General features: G+C 48.7%; 3 protein-coding genes across 3 annotated transcripts; 1 reads left to right on the plus strand and 2 right to left on the minus strand.

Moving 5' to 3' along the window:
• Window positions 1–337: 337 nt before the first annotated feature.
• Window positions 338–2,455, plus strand: HOO65_010654 (putative transporter C36.03c; the record flags this gene model as incomplete). Its single annotated transcript, XM_071005563.1, has 2 exons — window positions 338–852; window positions 913–2,455. 2 exons carry the CDS (start codon window positions 338–340, stop codon window positions 2,453–2,455), a joined length of 2,058 nt encoding a protein of 685 aa, XP_070862476.1.
• An 891-nt stretch (window positions 2,456–3,346) lies between these two features.
• On the minus strand, window positions 3,347–4,923 carry HOO65_010655 (60S ribosomal protein uL3; the record flags this gene model as incomplete). The annotated part of the gene is made up of 5 exons (XM_071005754.1): window positions 3,347–3,599; window positions 3,715–4,388; window positions 4,442–4,662; window positions 4,729–4,741; window positions 4,909–4,923. 5 exons carry the CDS (start codon window positions 4,921–4,923, stop codon window positions 3,347–3,349), a joined length of 1,176 nt encoding a protein of 391 aa, XP_070862477.1.
• Window positions 4,924–5,734: 811 nt separating this feature from the next.
• HOO65_010656 (General transcriptional corepressor ssn6) lies at window positions 5,735–8,913 on the minus strand (the record flags this gene model as incomplete). Its single annotated transcript, XM_071005370.1, has 6 exons — window positions 5,735–7,411; window positions 7,485–7,886; window positions 7,949–8,041; window positions 8,120–8,382; window positions 8,461–8,664; window positions 8,739–8,913. The coding sequence occupies 6 exons, from the start codon at window positions 8,911–8,913 to the stop codon at window positions 5,735–5,737; spliced, it is 2,814 nt and encodes a 937-aa protein (XP_070862478.1).
• Window positions 8,914–14,439: the final 5,526 nt, after the last annotated feature.

A 14,439-nucleotide genomic window follows, 5' to 3' on the forward strand; every position in this document is an offset into this window, starting at 1 on the left:
CGCACTGCCGTCCCAAAGCGTCTGTGGCTCTCATGAAGCTTTCCCATTTCATATATGATTGTGCACATTCGCCTCTTGCTTCTCTTGGTTAAATTCCTTTCTCTTCTTCTTCTCTCATACTGTCCCTCACCTGTCCCGTCTGTCCCGCCCAAGTTCTTTTATGCCTAGTCCCATTGAAACTACCTTCTCCTGTCCCGTTCTTCACCTTCATTACGCTTCTCTGTATTAGAGATCCAGGGCAAAGCTACCCCTTGCCGGCAACACAGCTTTGCTTTTGTCAAAGAGTTTCCAGATCCAGAGCCTGGAAAGGCATCGCCATTTCTCTCTTTTTACTACAATGTCTATAGAACGTCGCTTCAGCAATATTGTTGACGAAGAACTTGAGCGGGCGTCTGCCGATGCCACCGACCCCATATCTCGTAGGCCAACTCTGCACGGCCACCATGGAAGGGGCTACGGCGAAACATACCGCAGCGATGACATGACACGTGAGGTCGAGAATATTGCCACGATTGACTCGAGCGACTCAGAGAGCGACTCAGTAGCCAACTTTCCTGGATCGCTTCGACGCCGCAACCCCAGTCAACTGAGCCGAGTATCAACACAGCCCGACCACCCCGTGGAACTAAGCCGAATTCACACCCAGCGTTCACAGCACTCTAATACCGTCGGCCGTGACCCCAGCCGTGTCAGTCGCATCAACAGCCTATTCCGCCGCTCTACCAAGCCAATGCCTAATTTTGGAGCTGGCAAGCCATTCCCCCCGTCTCTGCCGAATCAAGAAGACTATGTTGTGGAGTTTGACGGGCCCGATGACCCGCTGCATGCGCAGAATTGGCCAATAAAGCGCAAGTAAGTTCCTTTCGTACCTTGGCGCTACCCGACTGATACACTAACACTTGCTATTAATAGACTTATCACGTCTGCTATGCTAGGTTACACCACCTTTACCTCTGCCTTCACTTCCTCCATCTTTTCCACTGCCACACACGCTGTCAGTCACGAGTTTGGCGTCTCGGCCGAAGTCGGTGTTTTGGGCACTTCTCTGTACGTGCTCGGCTTCGCCTTTGGCCCCAGTCTATGGGCGCCCTTGTCAGAGCTCAAAGGCCGAAGATTGCCTATTGTGATCTCCATGTTCGGCTTCTCTCTATTCTGCTTTGCTTGTGCGACAGCTAAAGACTTGCAAACGGTTATGATCTGCCGTTTCTTCTCCGGCTTCTTCGGCGCCTGTCCGCTGGCGGTCGTGGCGGCCGTGTTTTCAGACATGTTTGATAACAAGACGCGCGGCATTGCCATGGCGCTCTTCTCAACCACTGTGTTTACGGGCCCGCTGCTAGCGCCCTTTATCGGCGGCTTCATTGTCACATCGGACCTCGGCTGGCGCTGGACGCAGTATATTCCCGGCATTATGGGCATGGTTGCTTTTTCGCTCGACCTCTTCTTTCTGCAAGAGTCGTATCCACCTGTCATTCTTATGGACAAAGCGGCTGATCTTCGCCGTCGCACACTCAATTGGGGCATTCATGCTAAGCAGGAGGAAATTGAGGTTGACCTTAAAGAGCTGATGACGAAGAACTTTACGCGGCCATTGCGTCTGCTATTCTTCGAGCCCATCGTCACACTCTTGTCAATCTACATGGCTTTCATCTATGGACTACTATATCTTTTCCTGACTGCCTACCCGCTGATGTTCATGGGAGTCTATGGCTTCACCGCAGGCGAGGCGGGTCTGACTTTCTTTGGCATGATCCTAGGTCAGCTGATCGGCGGCGGGGTCGTGGTGGCACAGCAGCCGTGGTACATGCGCAAACTCGCAGCTAACAATGGCGTGCCGGTCCCCGAGTGGCGTTTGCCTAGTGTGATTGCCGGTGCGGTCACCTTTGCTATAGGACTGTTTTGGTTCGGCTGGTCAGGCTACCGCAGAGACGTGCACTGGATTGTGCCGACGCTATCCGGCATTCTTACGGGCTTTGGGCTGATGTCCATCTTCCTGCAGTCGCTCAACTACCTGGTCGATGCGTACCTTATGTTTGCGGCATCAGCTATTGCTGGCAATACCTTCCTTCGCTCTCTTAGCGGTGCCTGCTTCCCGCTGTTTGCTACGTACATGTTTAATGGCATGGGCATTCAGTGGGCATCAACACTTCTCGGCTGTGTCGCAGCTGCACTCATACCCATCCCCATCATTTTCATAAAGTATGGCCACCGCATCAGAGCTAAAAGCGCCTTTGCACCAACCGCCCCGTCTCACGAAGCGGCCGCCTCTGATGCCGAGGACTCATCGTCTACCGCCGGGGCTCCTGGCATAGCCCCTAATAATGCTGCTCCGGATGGTGCGGCATCTAAAGAACAGGGCTTGCCACGAGAAGACGACCGCCATATCGATCATGCCCTTCGTGCTTGTATGCCACGTAGTTTGTCGGATGCTAGGGGCGAGAAGCCGCCTGCTGTGTAAGGATGAGCGCAAAACTAAACAATCAAACAATCAACATCAATAATGCAATAATGCAATAATGCAATAATACGTAATAGTAGTCGAAAAATAGATAGTACACATAAATGCATCTAAGGAGCCATTTCAAGCCATTTTCAAGTAGACAGACAGAGCAACTTCCTTTTGTACACAAATAGTAGAAAAAGAGCCCGTGTACGTACTCTCTCCCTCCCTTTCTCACCCCGACTTAGACGAAAAGGAAGCCTAAGGCCATGCTGAAGGGGATATCAAACATTTAGATGCTCCTTTCTTTACCTTGTCTGCCAATTCACATGACTCCCCATTGGGTTTGGCCATCCTCTTTTTTATCTCCAACTTGTGTATTCATAGCACGTCCCATAATTTCTACGGCCTTTTTCTTATTTTACTCACGGGAGTGTTTTATCAAGTTTGGCCTTTATGGTTAGTTAGCCAGAATCTCGTCCGTTAGCCTCACCTCCATCTTTTCTTCTACTCTCTGTCACCTGCCTCTGTTTTCCCACATTTTGGGCTATTTTGTTCTTTCACAAACACAGCCAAAGTGCCTTTCTTGTCTCTTCCCCTTAGGGCACCACCACCAGGACAATAAAAAAGAATGACCAAAGGGAAAAAAGTTGTCAGAAACCATCCCGCTTGTTACAACGGAGAATTGAAAGTCTTTATGTCCCCAAAAGAGAAAAGAAACAGAAGCAAAAAGAAAGAAGAAACAAGGCACCCAGAACAGTTCCCCAGCCATGTGATCCCAAAACGTTGCACTCATGTTTTTAATAACGTAACCCATGAAAAGAAAATGATTTTTTGACCCAAGAAAAGAAAGCTTTAGAAGCGACGCCGGCACACAATTTTTTGTTTTTATTTTGTTGCTGAAATTGTTTACGCGGAGACCAGATCCTTCTTGAGGGTGCCCTGGTACTGCTTCTTCTCGGCAGGAGTCTGGAAAGCACCGTGGCCGAACTCCGAAGAGGTATCGATCCACTTGAGCTCAATCTTCTCCAGAGCCCGACGAGAAGTGTGAACCCACATAGACTTACGCAGAGTCACAACACGCTTCTTGGTACCGGGGATAGAGCCCTTGACCATGACGAAGTCGTTCTTGACCTCACCGTAGCGGACAAAGCCACCAAGACTAAAAAGAAGATGAAAAGGTTAGTTCATAGTCCTTACTCGATATTATCTCTTCAATAAAAAATAAAACAACACCGGTGTTACAAGTCATCAAATGGGGTAAGAAAAAAACATACGGAGTGATCTTCTTCTTGGTGATGTCAACGGCGGTGGAGCCGCTGGACTCATCGTCGGCCTTGCCAATGCGGTAGATCTTGTGGTTAACCGAGGTACGGTGGTGGTATCCGTCCTGACCGGAGCGGGCAACAGTCCACTGGACGTGGGCAGGGTGCCAGGCACCGATACAGGCGACCTTACGCAGACCCTTGTGGGTCTTACGGGGAAGCTTCTTGGTACCCCAGCGGGAGGTGACACCAGAGTAACCGTGACCCTTGGTAACAGCGATGACGTCAATGACCTCGTTGGCCTCGAAGACGCTGGAGATGTCGAAGGTCTTCTCGAAGAGACCGTGACCGAACTCAACCTTGTCGGCGATGGAGCCACCGTTGACCTGGATCTCCATCAGGTGAGCCTTCTTCTGCTTGAGGGGAGTCATGTTGATCTGAGTGTGGGCCAGAACACGAACGACAGTGCAGTACTTCTTGATACGCTCGAGCTCACGGGTGACAGAGGCACCAGTGGTCTCAGAGTGAATCTTGGCGTACTTGGTGAAGGCCTTCTTCTTAGACTTGTACCAGTTCTTGTAGAAGCGGCGCTTCAGCGAGTCGGACAAATGCTCAGCCCACACAGTGGTAAGCGACCGCAGACCGCGGGGAGTCTCGATGTAGCCAACCAGACCAACAACGACCATCTAAGAGATGTTAGCCATAGGCACAAAAGCCAAGCGGGCTGCGTTGTTCGTACAGGAGGGGTATCAATGATGCTGACAGCCTCGACAACTTCCTTCTTGTGAGACTTGGCACCGGGACGGTCCATGTCACGAACGATAGTAGTCATGCCAGCCTTGTAGCCCATAGCGGCAGTCAGGTGAACAGGCTTCTTAGGGTCGTCCTTGGGGAAGGACTTGACCTTACCGCGGTGGCGGGCGGCCCGCTTGCGGGGAAGATAAGCCAGCGAACCGTGACCTAAAGAATATTAGTCGGCTATTCAACCATGATTCAAATCGACTTGGTGGTTTGGTAGGGACATACGCGGCGCCTCGTACTGCAAGAGAAATTGAATGTTAGAATTTTTTTTCCTCATATAATATTGGTATGGAATCCCGCCGAACCGAGATGTTCAGATGGTAATTCCAGAATAGTGACGAAATTTCATAGCCAGATATCCAATTCCATCTGCCATGCTGAGAATAGTGAAAGAGTGCATCATACCTTGCGGTGAGACATATTGAAATCGACTGTGAAGACCGTTTGTCGTGTTTGTCGAGAGATTATTTTCCAAGAAGAAATCAAGATTTTCAACCAAGACCCAAGTATCAAGAAAGATTTCGGTAGCTTGTGGGTACATTGAATTTCGCAGCATAGTGGGGCCACACCACACCAACAAGTCCATAATTTGGCCCTAAGATCACGTGAGCATCTGACTAGCTCCGTAAAAGATAATGAGGAAATGTGACTTCCCACACCAGGATCCACTAAACCTAATTTTTATTCAAATCACAACTCGGTACAACGTTATTCCGAAACAGAAGGCCATTGCAGCTAAACTCCATATGAAAAATAACGACGTTCGCCAAAGCGTTCATTCACCGACAAACCACAGCTTTCATATTGTAATTTTAATTTATTGTAAATAAATACAGCGCGCGTACAAGAAGAAAGAATCAGATTCTTTAAAAGGAATAGGAAAATAAAATAAAGGTCGACGTAAAAGCCAAGGTGCAATCAAAGGCACCACAAGAAGACGCCGGCATCACGGATACGCTCGCACTTTCTTCCCGCAGGCCGTCATCAAAATTCAAGATAGGTATACAGCAGGACTAAAGGAAAGGAAAGGAAAGAAAGCACAGTGTAAAACGAGCAAAAATAAAGAGGCAAAGAAAGAGACAAGAGTCGTTGACTCAAGTATGACGACTGAAGGAAAGCGAAAAAAGAAAAAATAACTTCCTGAAAAGAATGTGCTAGCATCTGAGCGATAAAAGAAAATAACAAAAACTAGAAAACACGCCAAAGTTTATGATTGTAAGCTGCCAGACAGTCACGAAGATTCGGACTTAGGTCCCAGAATGTTCTTAATCCCTGAGGTAGACGGAGACTTTTTCAAGTCAGGACCAGCCGTGGATGCGGAGCCAGAAGCAGGCGCCACGGGCTTCTTATCCTCATCCTCACTGTCATCATAGTCCTCATTGACATCAACCTTGCGGGCAGCTCTCTCAGGCTCGCTAGGATGTTGCGAGGCGGGAGGTTGTGGCCGAGAAGCAGAAGCGGCAGGGGTGTGCTCCATAGGAGGACGCTCCTCAGGAGGGTAGTCTCTAGATCCAGATCCATTTTGGGGCGGCTGCTCATGGGGAGGCATAGGCTGCATTTGGGGTGTCGACTGAAGAGAGAGCTGGGCCGCTGGCATGGAGTGGTTTTCGGGGCCAGCAGCGGCGCCAGGACCACGCGGAGTATCACCTTGATGGTAAGACTCGTTGTTATGGCGAGGAGGCTCATCAGGGCGGCGAAGCTCATCCCCGCGACGGGTCTCGATAGGACTGCGGCCATAGCTTTCACGACTAGGAGTGGAGGGCCGTCTATGGCGGATATCATCCATACGGGCACGGCTTTCTTCACTAGCTTGCTTCTTGGGAACAGACTCCTCATCCCAGTCACGATTACGCTTTGACCCAAGAGGCGGACCATGGTCATCAACACGACGATGGTTTGGGTCAGGTCCCATTGTGGGAGTTTGAGAAGGGTGAGGGGGTGCAACATCCATAGGGCCATGATTAGGTCCAGAGGGGCCTTCAGGGTGATACTGAGGAGGAGGAGGTTGATGTTGAGGATAAGCAGACTTAGGGGACGGCATACGGTTATCATGAATAGCCCGTCCATCAGTACGAGGGCTGCTCGCAGGGCGGAAAGAAGGCAGCTGCTTAGGCGGACCAGGCTCTGTGGCAGAAGAAGGACCAGAGTGCGAAGTGTAGTTCGGGTTCTGAACACGCTCAGGCATGTTCATGTTTTGGGCAGGAGAGGGCTGATGATGGGGAAGAGAGGAAGGACCCTGTGGGTAATGATTTTGTGATCCAGGAGGACCAGGAGGGCCAGGAGGACCAGGAGGACCCTGAGGCCCGGAAGGCCCTTGTGGTCCTTGACCAGCGCGAGGAGGAGAAGGACCACGTCGAAGAGGCGGAGGAGGACCGCGAGGGTCAGATCGTGGATCAGGACGCAATTCTCCACGTGGGTCAGGGCCGCGAGCGTCGTAAGGGGATTGCTGAGGGCCCTGGGGACCTTGAGTAGGGGGTGCTTGCGATGTAGGAGGACCCTGGGGACGCATTTGTTCCGACCGGGGGCTAGGCGGGCGGGCCATAGGAGGAGCAGGTCCACGAAATCCTTCGGCAGGAGGTCGCTGATCATAGGGGTTTCCAGGCTGAGGGTTGATCCCCGACAGGCGGCTGCCCCAAAGAGTACCTTGAGCAGCACCAGGGGGAGGCGCAGCGGGATGTCCCTGTCCGGGCTGGGATTGCGGGGCCCATGAGTTAGGAGGACCCGGAGCGCTGGCCGTCTGGTGCTGGTAAGGGTGAACATCTGCAGGCTGAGGTGCCGAGCCGGGAGCAGAGCCACCGCTGCGCAGTAGCTGTAGGCGAGCCTTGATGTGGGGATTGGTCGGGTCAAGCTCAGCAGCACGGGTGTAAGCATCTAGAGCATCAGCAATTTGATTGTTGCAGGACTCATACTAAAGGCAAAAGAAAAAAAATTGTGAGTTGAGGTTTCGCTAGAGTGACAATGATTATTACAGCAGAACTTACCAAAGTGCCAAGGTCATACCAAACCTCCGAAATATAGGGGTTCAATCGGATAGCACGAGAGTATGCGTCTAGAGCATCGCGGTACTGATTGATTTGGTAGTAGAGAACACCAATGGAGCACCAGAAGGTAGGATTACGGCCATCGCGATAAACAGCCTGTTGGTACGCCTCGTAGGCCTTGGGGTATTTTTGCTGCGACATGTAGCAACGACCCAACAGGTACCACGACTGCGCATCGCTAGGATCGGCTGCAACGGACTTTTCCAAGTACTCAATAGCCCTTTCTTGACTAGAGAAACTATTACTTTGTTGGTGATGAAGCCAGCCAAGCTGCTGGAGAACCTTGGCATGAGCAGGGTCCCGGTCAAGAACACGTAGGTAAGCGGCCTTGGCATTGTCATACTAATGAGGAAGGTTAACCAAGACTCAACTGTGGCAAGTGTTCTTTCTCAGGCTGTACTTACGTCTTTCTGCTGCTCATGAACATGGCCGATCTGGAACCAAATATCTTCTTCGGTCAAAGGATGGGGAGGCGAGGTCACAATCCATTTGAAGCACTAATTATAGAGAAAAAAGAATTAGTACTGGGTCAAACATACGCCTGGCTGGCGATAAATACTTTCGGCAAGTCTTACCTCATAACTCTGAGCATATTTTCCTTGCTGTTTGTAAATTATACCAAGGCGGAAGTAGATTTCATTCGCCTTTTCGAAATCGGGTTGCATCTGCATGACTTGCGAAAAGGCTTCTTCGGCGTGTTCCAGAGAACCATATCGATCGTAGAGTATGCCGATTCCGTACCAAAGCTTTGGTTCTTTGACATTGGGCAAGTTTACAAGGGCATTTTGATAAGCGGTGTAAGCCTCTTGAAGGTCATCCATCATGAGGTAGCAGTGGCCTTTGTTTCAAGGTTAGTAAGATAAGTTAAACCAGATAAGAGTAAATGTGAGGGGAAACCCCAAAGAAAAGCACATACCCAAGCTGCCCCAAACCTCGCCGTTGTTGCTATCCAGCTTAAGGATAGCTTGTAGGTACTCGACAGCTTTATGGAATTCCTCCCGCGTTCTAAGGATCAAGCTGATGGCATTCATGGCGGGGATGGAATTGCGGTTAGCACGCAGAGCGTTCTCGTAGGCTTGCATAGCTTCATCGGGGCTTCCGACAAGTTCCGCGAAACTGCCTACAAATGGGGGGGGGAAGGTAAGTAAGAGATCAGCAAGTGGGTTTATTTTATTCAGTACAAGAAAAGCTCACCAATTTGCATCCACACAGCTTCGGTCATGGCACTGACTTGCTGTGAAGGCACGCCAGCGAACCGGTTGGAGGCACCGGGGGGCGCAGCAGCTGGCGGAGGAGGTGCGACATGAGGCGCGCCTTGCTGCTGTTGCTGCTGGATCTGCATCATCGAAGGCGAGTGATGAGCAGCCATTTTGGGGGGTGAGCGCTAAGGCTAGGGACCACACGAGTTGGAATACTAGGCAAAGTGTTTAAGAGGGGGTCTATAAGAATGCCAGACTATTGGAGTTAGTCGACCGTTTCGGATTCATCTCTTCATCAACGTAATAGCAAATAAATGGCAGCAGACAAAAAGGAATCAACGATGTGGGCAAAGCAAATTAGAGACATCTAAATTAGCAGAACCTGTGTAGATATTTTGTGGTGCGCGCCAATGGAGATGGGGATGGACGCGACAAGAGACAAGCGCTGCGCGGTGCAGCACGAGTCTACACAGAGAATAGGTAGGCAGAGGGCATAGATTAACGGTGGGGGGGGGCATGATCATCAAATATTTGCAGGATTTATGGGTCATCAAAAACGCGGAGCGAAGAAGGCACATTGCAGCAAATCAATTCGCGATAAGGGGCGATGGTGAAGTGGTTCAGTGCAACTAATAGGGAGGTCGCAAAGAGGTAGGGCACTATTTGGACATACCAAGCTCAGCTTCGTGAATTTGACAGTGAAAATGTAGTAATAAAACCGGCTTTGGTTTTTTCTCCTTTTGCCAGAAATATCAATAGGATTGATGCTAATTGGGAGGAGCCGGGGAGTTGATGAAGAGCAGGTTGCGATGATGGAGAAAGACGCGAAAACCAAAGAAAAGAAAAGAAAAAAGAAGGCGAAAAATAGATAATCGGGCTTCGGGGGTCGGGTCAATAGACACTAAGGCATTCGCGGCGGCGGGCCACGCTGGAACAGGTGGGAAGAGAGAGCGTTGAGAGAAAGAAGAAGAAAGAAGAATAAATAGAAAGAAAAAGGGAACAGGATTGAGAAGATGGGAAGATGGGAAGATGGAGAGATGGAGAGATGGAGAAGAGGTGAGCTGCATCTCCTGGCTCCGACAAACTTACCTTACCCACGAGAAAGAAAAAACGGGGCAGGCAAAAGAAGAGCAAGCGTTAGCAAGCTTAGCAGCGTTAGCAGGTTAGTGTGTGCGTGTGGTGCCGTGGTGTGTGGGCGTGTGGGCGTGTGGCTGCTCGGGTGTGTGCTGCTGGGCTTTGTGCTGTGGATGTACTGGATGTATGTCCACACCCCTGTGTCTCTATACAAAGCGACCCTCTTTTTTTTTTCATTCTGCTCTGGTGGCAGTCCAGTACAGCAGGCTGCTCTTCACAGGGCAGGCCGACCGGGGTTTTTATTTGCTTTATTTAGCGATTAACCGAGTTTATCTGTTTTATAGATTTTATCGGCAGCATTTCCCAGGCTGGGACAGGGTGGAACGAGGTAGAACCGGGGGTGTACATAGTGACTTGTCATCATTGGACACCCTGCCAATTGTTTATGGCGCTGACTTGACGCGACATGGAGCCTTGGCGCAGGGAATGAAAAGGAAGGGCCAACAAGAGAGCGTGTAAAAAAGGATGAGAGAGTGAGAGGGAGCGTGTCCTCCCTGTCTCGTCCGCTGGCCTGGTCTGGGCTTCTTCTGTCTGGCCCTCTAGCTTGTCTCTCCCTTTTCCCTGTGCCTCTACGTACTCACATACTAATCATGTACCTATGTATATACATTGTATACATTTGTGGCACACAACAAGGCAATCAAGCCCCTCCTCCCCTATGCCCACACGCCTACAAACGGCACACCCGCAGATGTTTGATCTTGTCTAGCTCTAGCTGTCTCGCCCTCTATCTCCCCCCTCCGTCCCTGCAACCTGCACCGCAAACTGCAACTCACACGCTCATATTGTACATGCAACACGTACATACAGTCAAGTACAAGTGTGCACACACACTCTGTCTCTACAAAACGGGGGCCCGCATGGGACTGTACAACTTACAAAGGAATATACACTGTATCTTTTATTTACAAGACTGCCTCCAGCGATTGCCCTTTTTTTATTCCCTGCTGTTTATTAAGCTGGTTGGAGGGAAGAGTACTTGGCGAGGTGACAATCATCACCATTGCACCACACACCATTACCATGACTTGTCTACGACCAAATAGAACCATCACCACATTTCCTTGTGTTGCATTGCCTTTCACGGCCTTTTTTACCCGTATTTCATTTTTTTCAGGTGTTATTCTGCTAATTTATCGCCCCCTTCCATTGGCGCTTTTTAGTACGCCCTGACGTTCCCTCCTCTCCTTCTTCTTTCCCACGCGAAAATATAGGTCCTTCTCTCGATCTCTCTATTGCGCAATGAAAATATCCATACAAAAGGCCAGTCGTAAAATCAGCCTTGATTGGCTTCAGATGCTGCACAGAATCCATGTCTTTCCATCCACCGCTTAGAAAACACGCACCTACATACATGTATATGTACATACATGCGTACATATAAGCACCCATACTCACAGTCAGCCCTTCCTCCCCATCCTCCCATTACATCATCACGGAATGGCCTAGATTGCAACCAACAGCAACAACACCCCGACCCACATAATCTCACCTCCAGTCCACTCACTCATTCTTGACTCATGGTACCTCTACGACCTTTCACTTCCTATTCCTTTCTACAAGAAATAGAGAAACAGGCTTTGTGCTGAGGGAGCACCACCCAACAAACACATCCACTCTTTACTCTCCCACTTAATAAACTCTTACTATCTTCTTGATCGCCTTCTACCCATGTTACATGAACAGGTTTGTATGACAATCAATACCCTCAATCATTTTTCTGCTGTTCCTATCGCAGTTGCTTGAAGCAACTTGGGGTATTACCTATTATCTCCAGGGAGCGGACAGCCTTTTTTTTTCCTTCTCCTTTTTCTGCCTGCCTCAGTAGCCAATCAGCCACACAAATATCGCAACTTCTAATTAGTAATGGAGAGGCCAGCGAATAGCAGAGTTAAGGTTTCCCCCCTTTTGTGCTCAATGATAACAACCATCACGATTAACCCTTGCTTTTGTCTCGCCTTTCGTTTTGGTTTTAGGCTCTGGCTTACCCGGCACTCACGCTATTGCAGTGGTGAAATAGCGCCCTCCAATTGGCTGTCAAACTCAAAAACCTGATGCACCGGCAAGTTTCCGTCCAGTCAGCCCAAACCCCCTAGGTCAAGCTTCTTGGTATGGTGGACAAGCAATAGACCTTGGATTTTTCGGATGGCTAGATTCTAGAAACCCCATTTCATCTGCTTCGACCTTTCCTTTTCAAGTTTTAGACGGCTATAAATATTGAATATGTTTGACTCTATTTTTAAAGAGAAAAATGAGTGTCCAGTGAGGCCAAGGCAATGTTTGGCAGCTAGTACGAATCGTGAAATCCGACTCACCCTTCTCTCTTCTGTGCTGCCTAGCGTGGGGGGGGGGAGAGATCTGGCTACTCAACAAATAAAAGTAGCAATGTCAACCCAGTAGCCAGATTCATGCAAACCGTCATTGTGTTTGGAGCTTTATGAGGTTGCAGCCTTATGCATTAATACACGAAGCTTACTACGAGACATAACGCGGACTAAGCGGCAAGGATAGTTAGCAAGAGGCTAATGACGACAGTCTATGTTCATTTTTCTGTTTTAGAACGACTGTAAGTTTTTTTTGTCCTGTATTGATGCACCAGGCTTTGAGTACTAAATAATATATTGCCTTCTCTTTGCAAAACGGGGAGAGAAAAAAAAAATACCCAGGAAAACACCACCACACATCTTCGGCACTTATTAGGGTTGGGGTTCAAATAACAAGGCAAAGCTTTCTTTTTTTGCTCGGTAAACAATAGAAGAAAAGAACAAGTGGCTTGGGATGAACATGACTTTTTTGGTTCAAATCGCTTTGTGGCACGTTCCCACTTTTTTTCTTCAAGAGGAAGGGATATGTGGCGATGGTTGTGGCTGAATGTAGCAACCGCGCTTGAATCTTGAATCTTACCCCACTCATGTTCCTTGGCCTTCTCTCTCCCTTTCTTACTTAGACTTTTGCACCTCCTCCTTTTAGGCTGGCTTGGATTGACTCTGGGCGGATCTAATGCGCCCTGGTCCTATTTTCTTGTCATGCTCTTATCGGGCGACGGTCCATCCCGAATTTGCACGAAAAGACAAGCAGAAGGCAGATAAACTGAAGCAAGAAAAAAAAATCAGAACAAAGCAGAAAATGATGTTTCATGATGCAAGCGCCAAGGCCCGGTCTGTCCTGAGAAGTCCGCCAACAAAGCTAAGCCCTGAGCTTAAAACCCCAATAGAGAAGCCGTCGTAGGCCTAAAGTTTTCCCATTATTTTCGCTATTAGTAAAAGTTTATAGTATTGAGCTACGCTACAACAGAGACGTAACTTGGGACACACTGACATTGGAGCATGTGCCAGCCTGCAGCCTAAACATAGAAAAGATGGGCCATGAGAAGGAAGATGAGGGGTGACATCAAGGCTCTTATTTTTTCCCATCCCTTTTAATCCACCTTTACCTAGATGGAGAATGCTGCTAGAAAATTTATTGGTCACGTGATCCACAAGCATCTCTGCAACTCCCTACTGCCCCATTTCTTTTTCAACAACCAGAAACGGGTGATGGCCAATTCAAGAAAATAAAGGCTGACTATACCTTCTGCATCCGTCGTTGTTGATTGGATTGTGTCGTGTCATTTTGTCACAGCCAAACTGTCCCTTTTCTACAACTACTTTGTTTCTTCTTTACGAGGAATAAAGGGCCAACTGCGAAAGTAATGATTCAGGAGTAAAAAAAGAAAGAAAAAAGAAAATATGAAGAAAACGAACGGACATACCAGCTCAAAATAAATTCGCCTTAATTTTCCTCTTCTTATTTCTCCGTTTCCTTGGCCCTTTGTTCCATCGTCTCCCCTGTTTATTTTGTTACTGCTTATTTTTTTTTTAACGGGGCTTTCTTCATATATTTTTAACGCTTTTATTCCTTGTTCCCTGAAGCCTTGTTCGCACTTTGTTGAGGAGCAAAAAAGAAAAGGCGAACCAGATAAGAGCTGATCAGCTCCAAGGGCCAAGGGGGAGACGAAAGAAAAAAAAAAAAGGAAGGGGGTTGCTGCATGTTAAATTCGTGCATCGTGCCAGCGTCCAGGGGAAAGCTAAAGGTCAATGCAAAAAAAAAGAAGTAAATGAGTTTGAAGTCACGCTCTTGGTAAATATTCTGGTTGAAAGAGATATTATAGTGTGAGAGTCTTGGTTTAAATATTATCTCTTTGCAACAGGGCACTGGATAAAAGAGGCAGTTGCAGAAAAAAAGGAATAAATTTTGCCTCGTTTGAAAGCTATCTAAACACCAAGGTTCTATGGCTAGCCATTCCTGCTGTGCTACCGCATCGTGAGCCCCCCCGTCAGTCTTTCCAACCATGTAGCGATAAATCGATCGCTAACGTTATTCTCCTTGCTCCGTTGCTCCTCTCTTCCCTGCTATGGCCTCGACTGTAAACCATGCTCAATGGGAAAAAAATGAAAAAAAAATACAATGGATGAGGCACGCGAAGCCCTTTACCTAGTCTCGTACTTCGTCATGGCGATAGTGCTCTGGCCGAGACCAGCCATGTCGCGTTACGTGATAATGAACACCCGTCCCCTTCTTTC

The sequence above is a fragment of the Ceratocystis lukuohia genome (assembly GCF_044167205.1).
Source record: "Ceratocystis lukuohia strain C4212 chromosome Unknown Supercontig1_pilon, whole genome shotgun sequence".
Lineage (NCBI taxonomy): Eukaryota > Fungi > Ascomycota > Sordariomycetes > Microascales > Ceratocystidaceae > Ceratocystis > Ceratocystis lukuohia.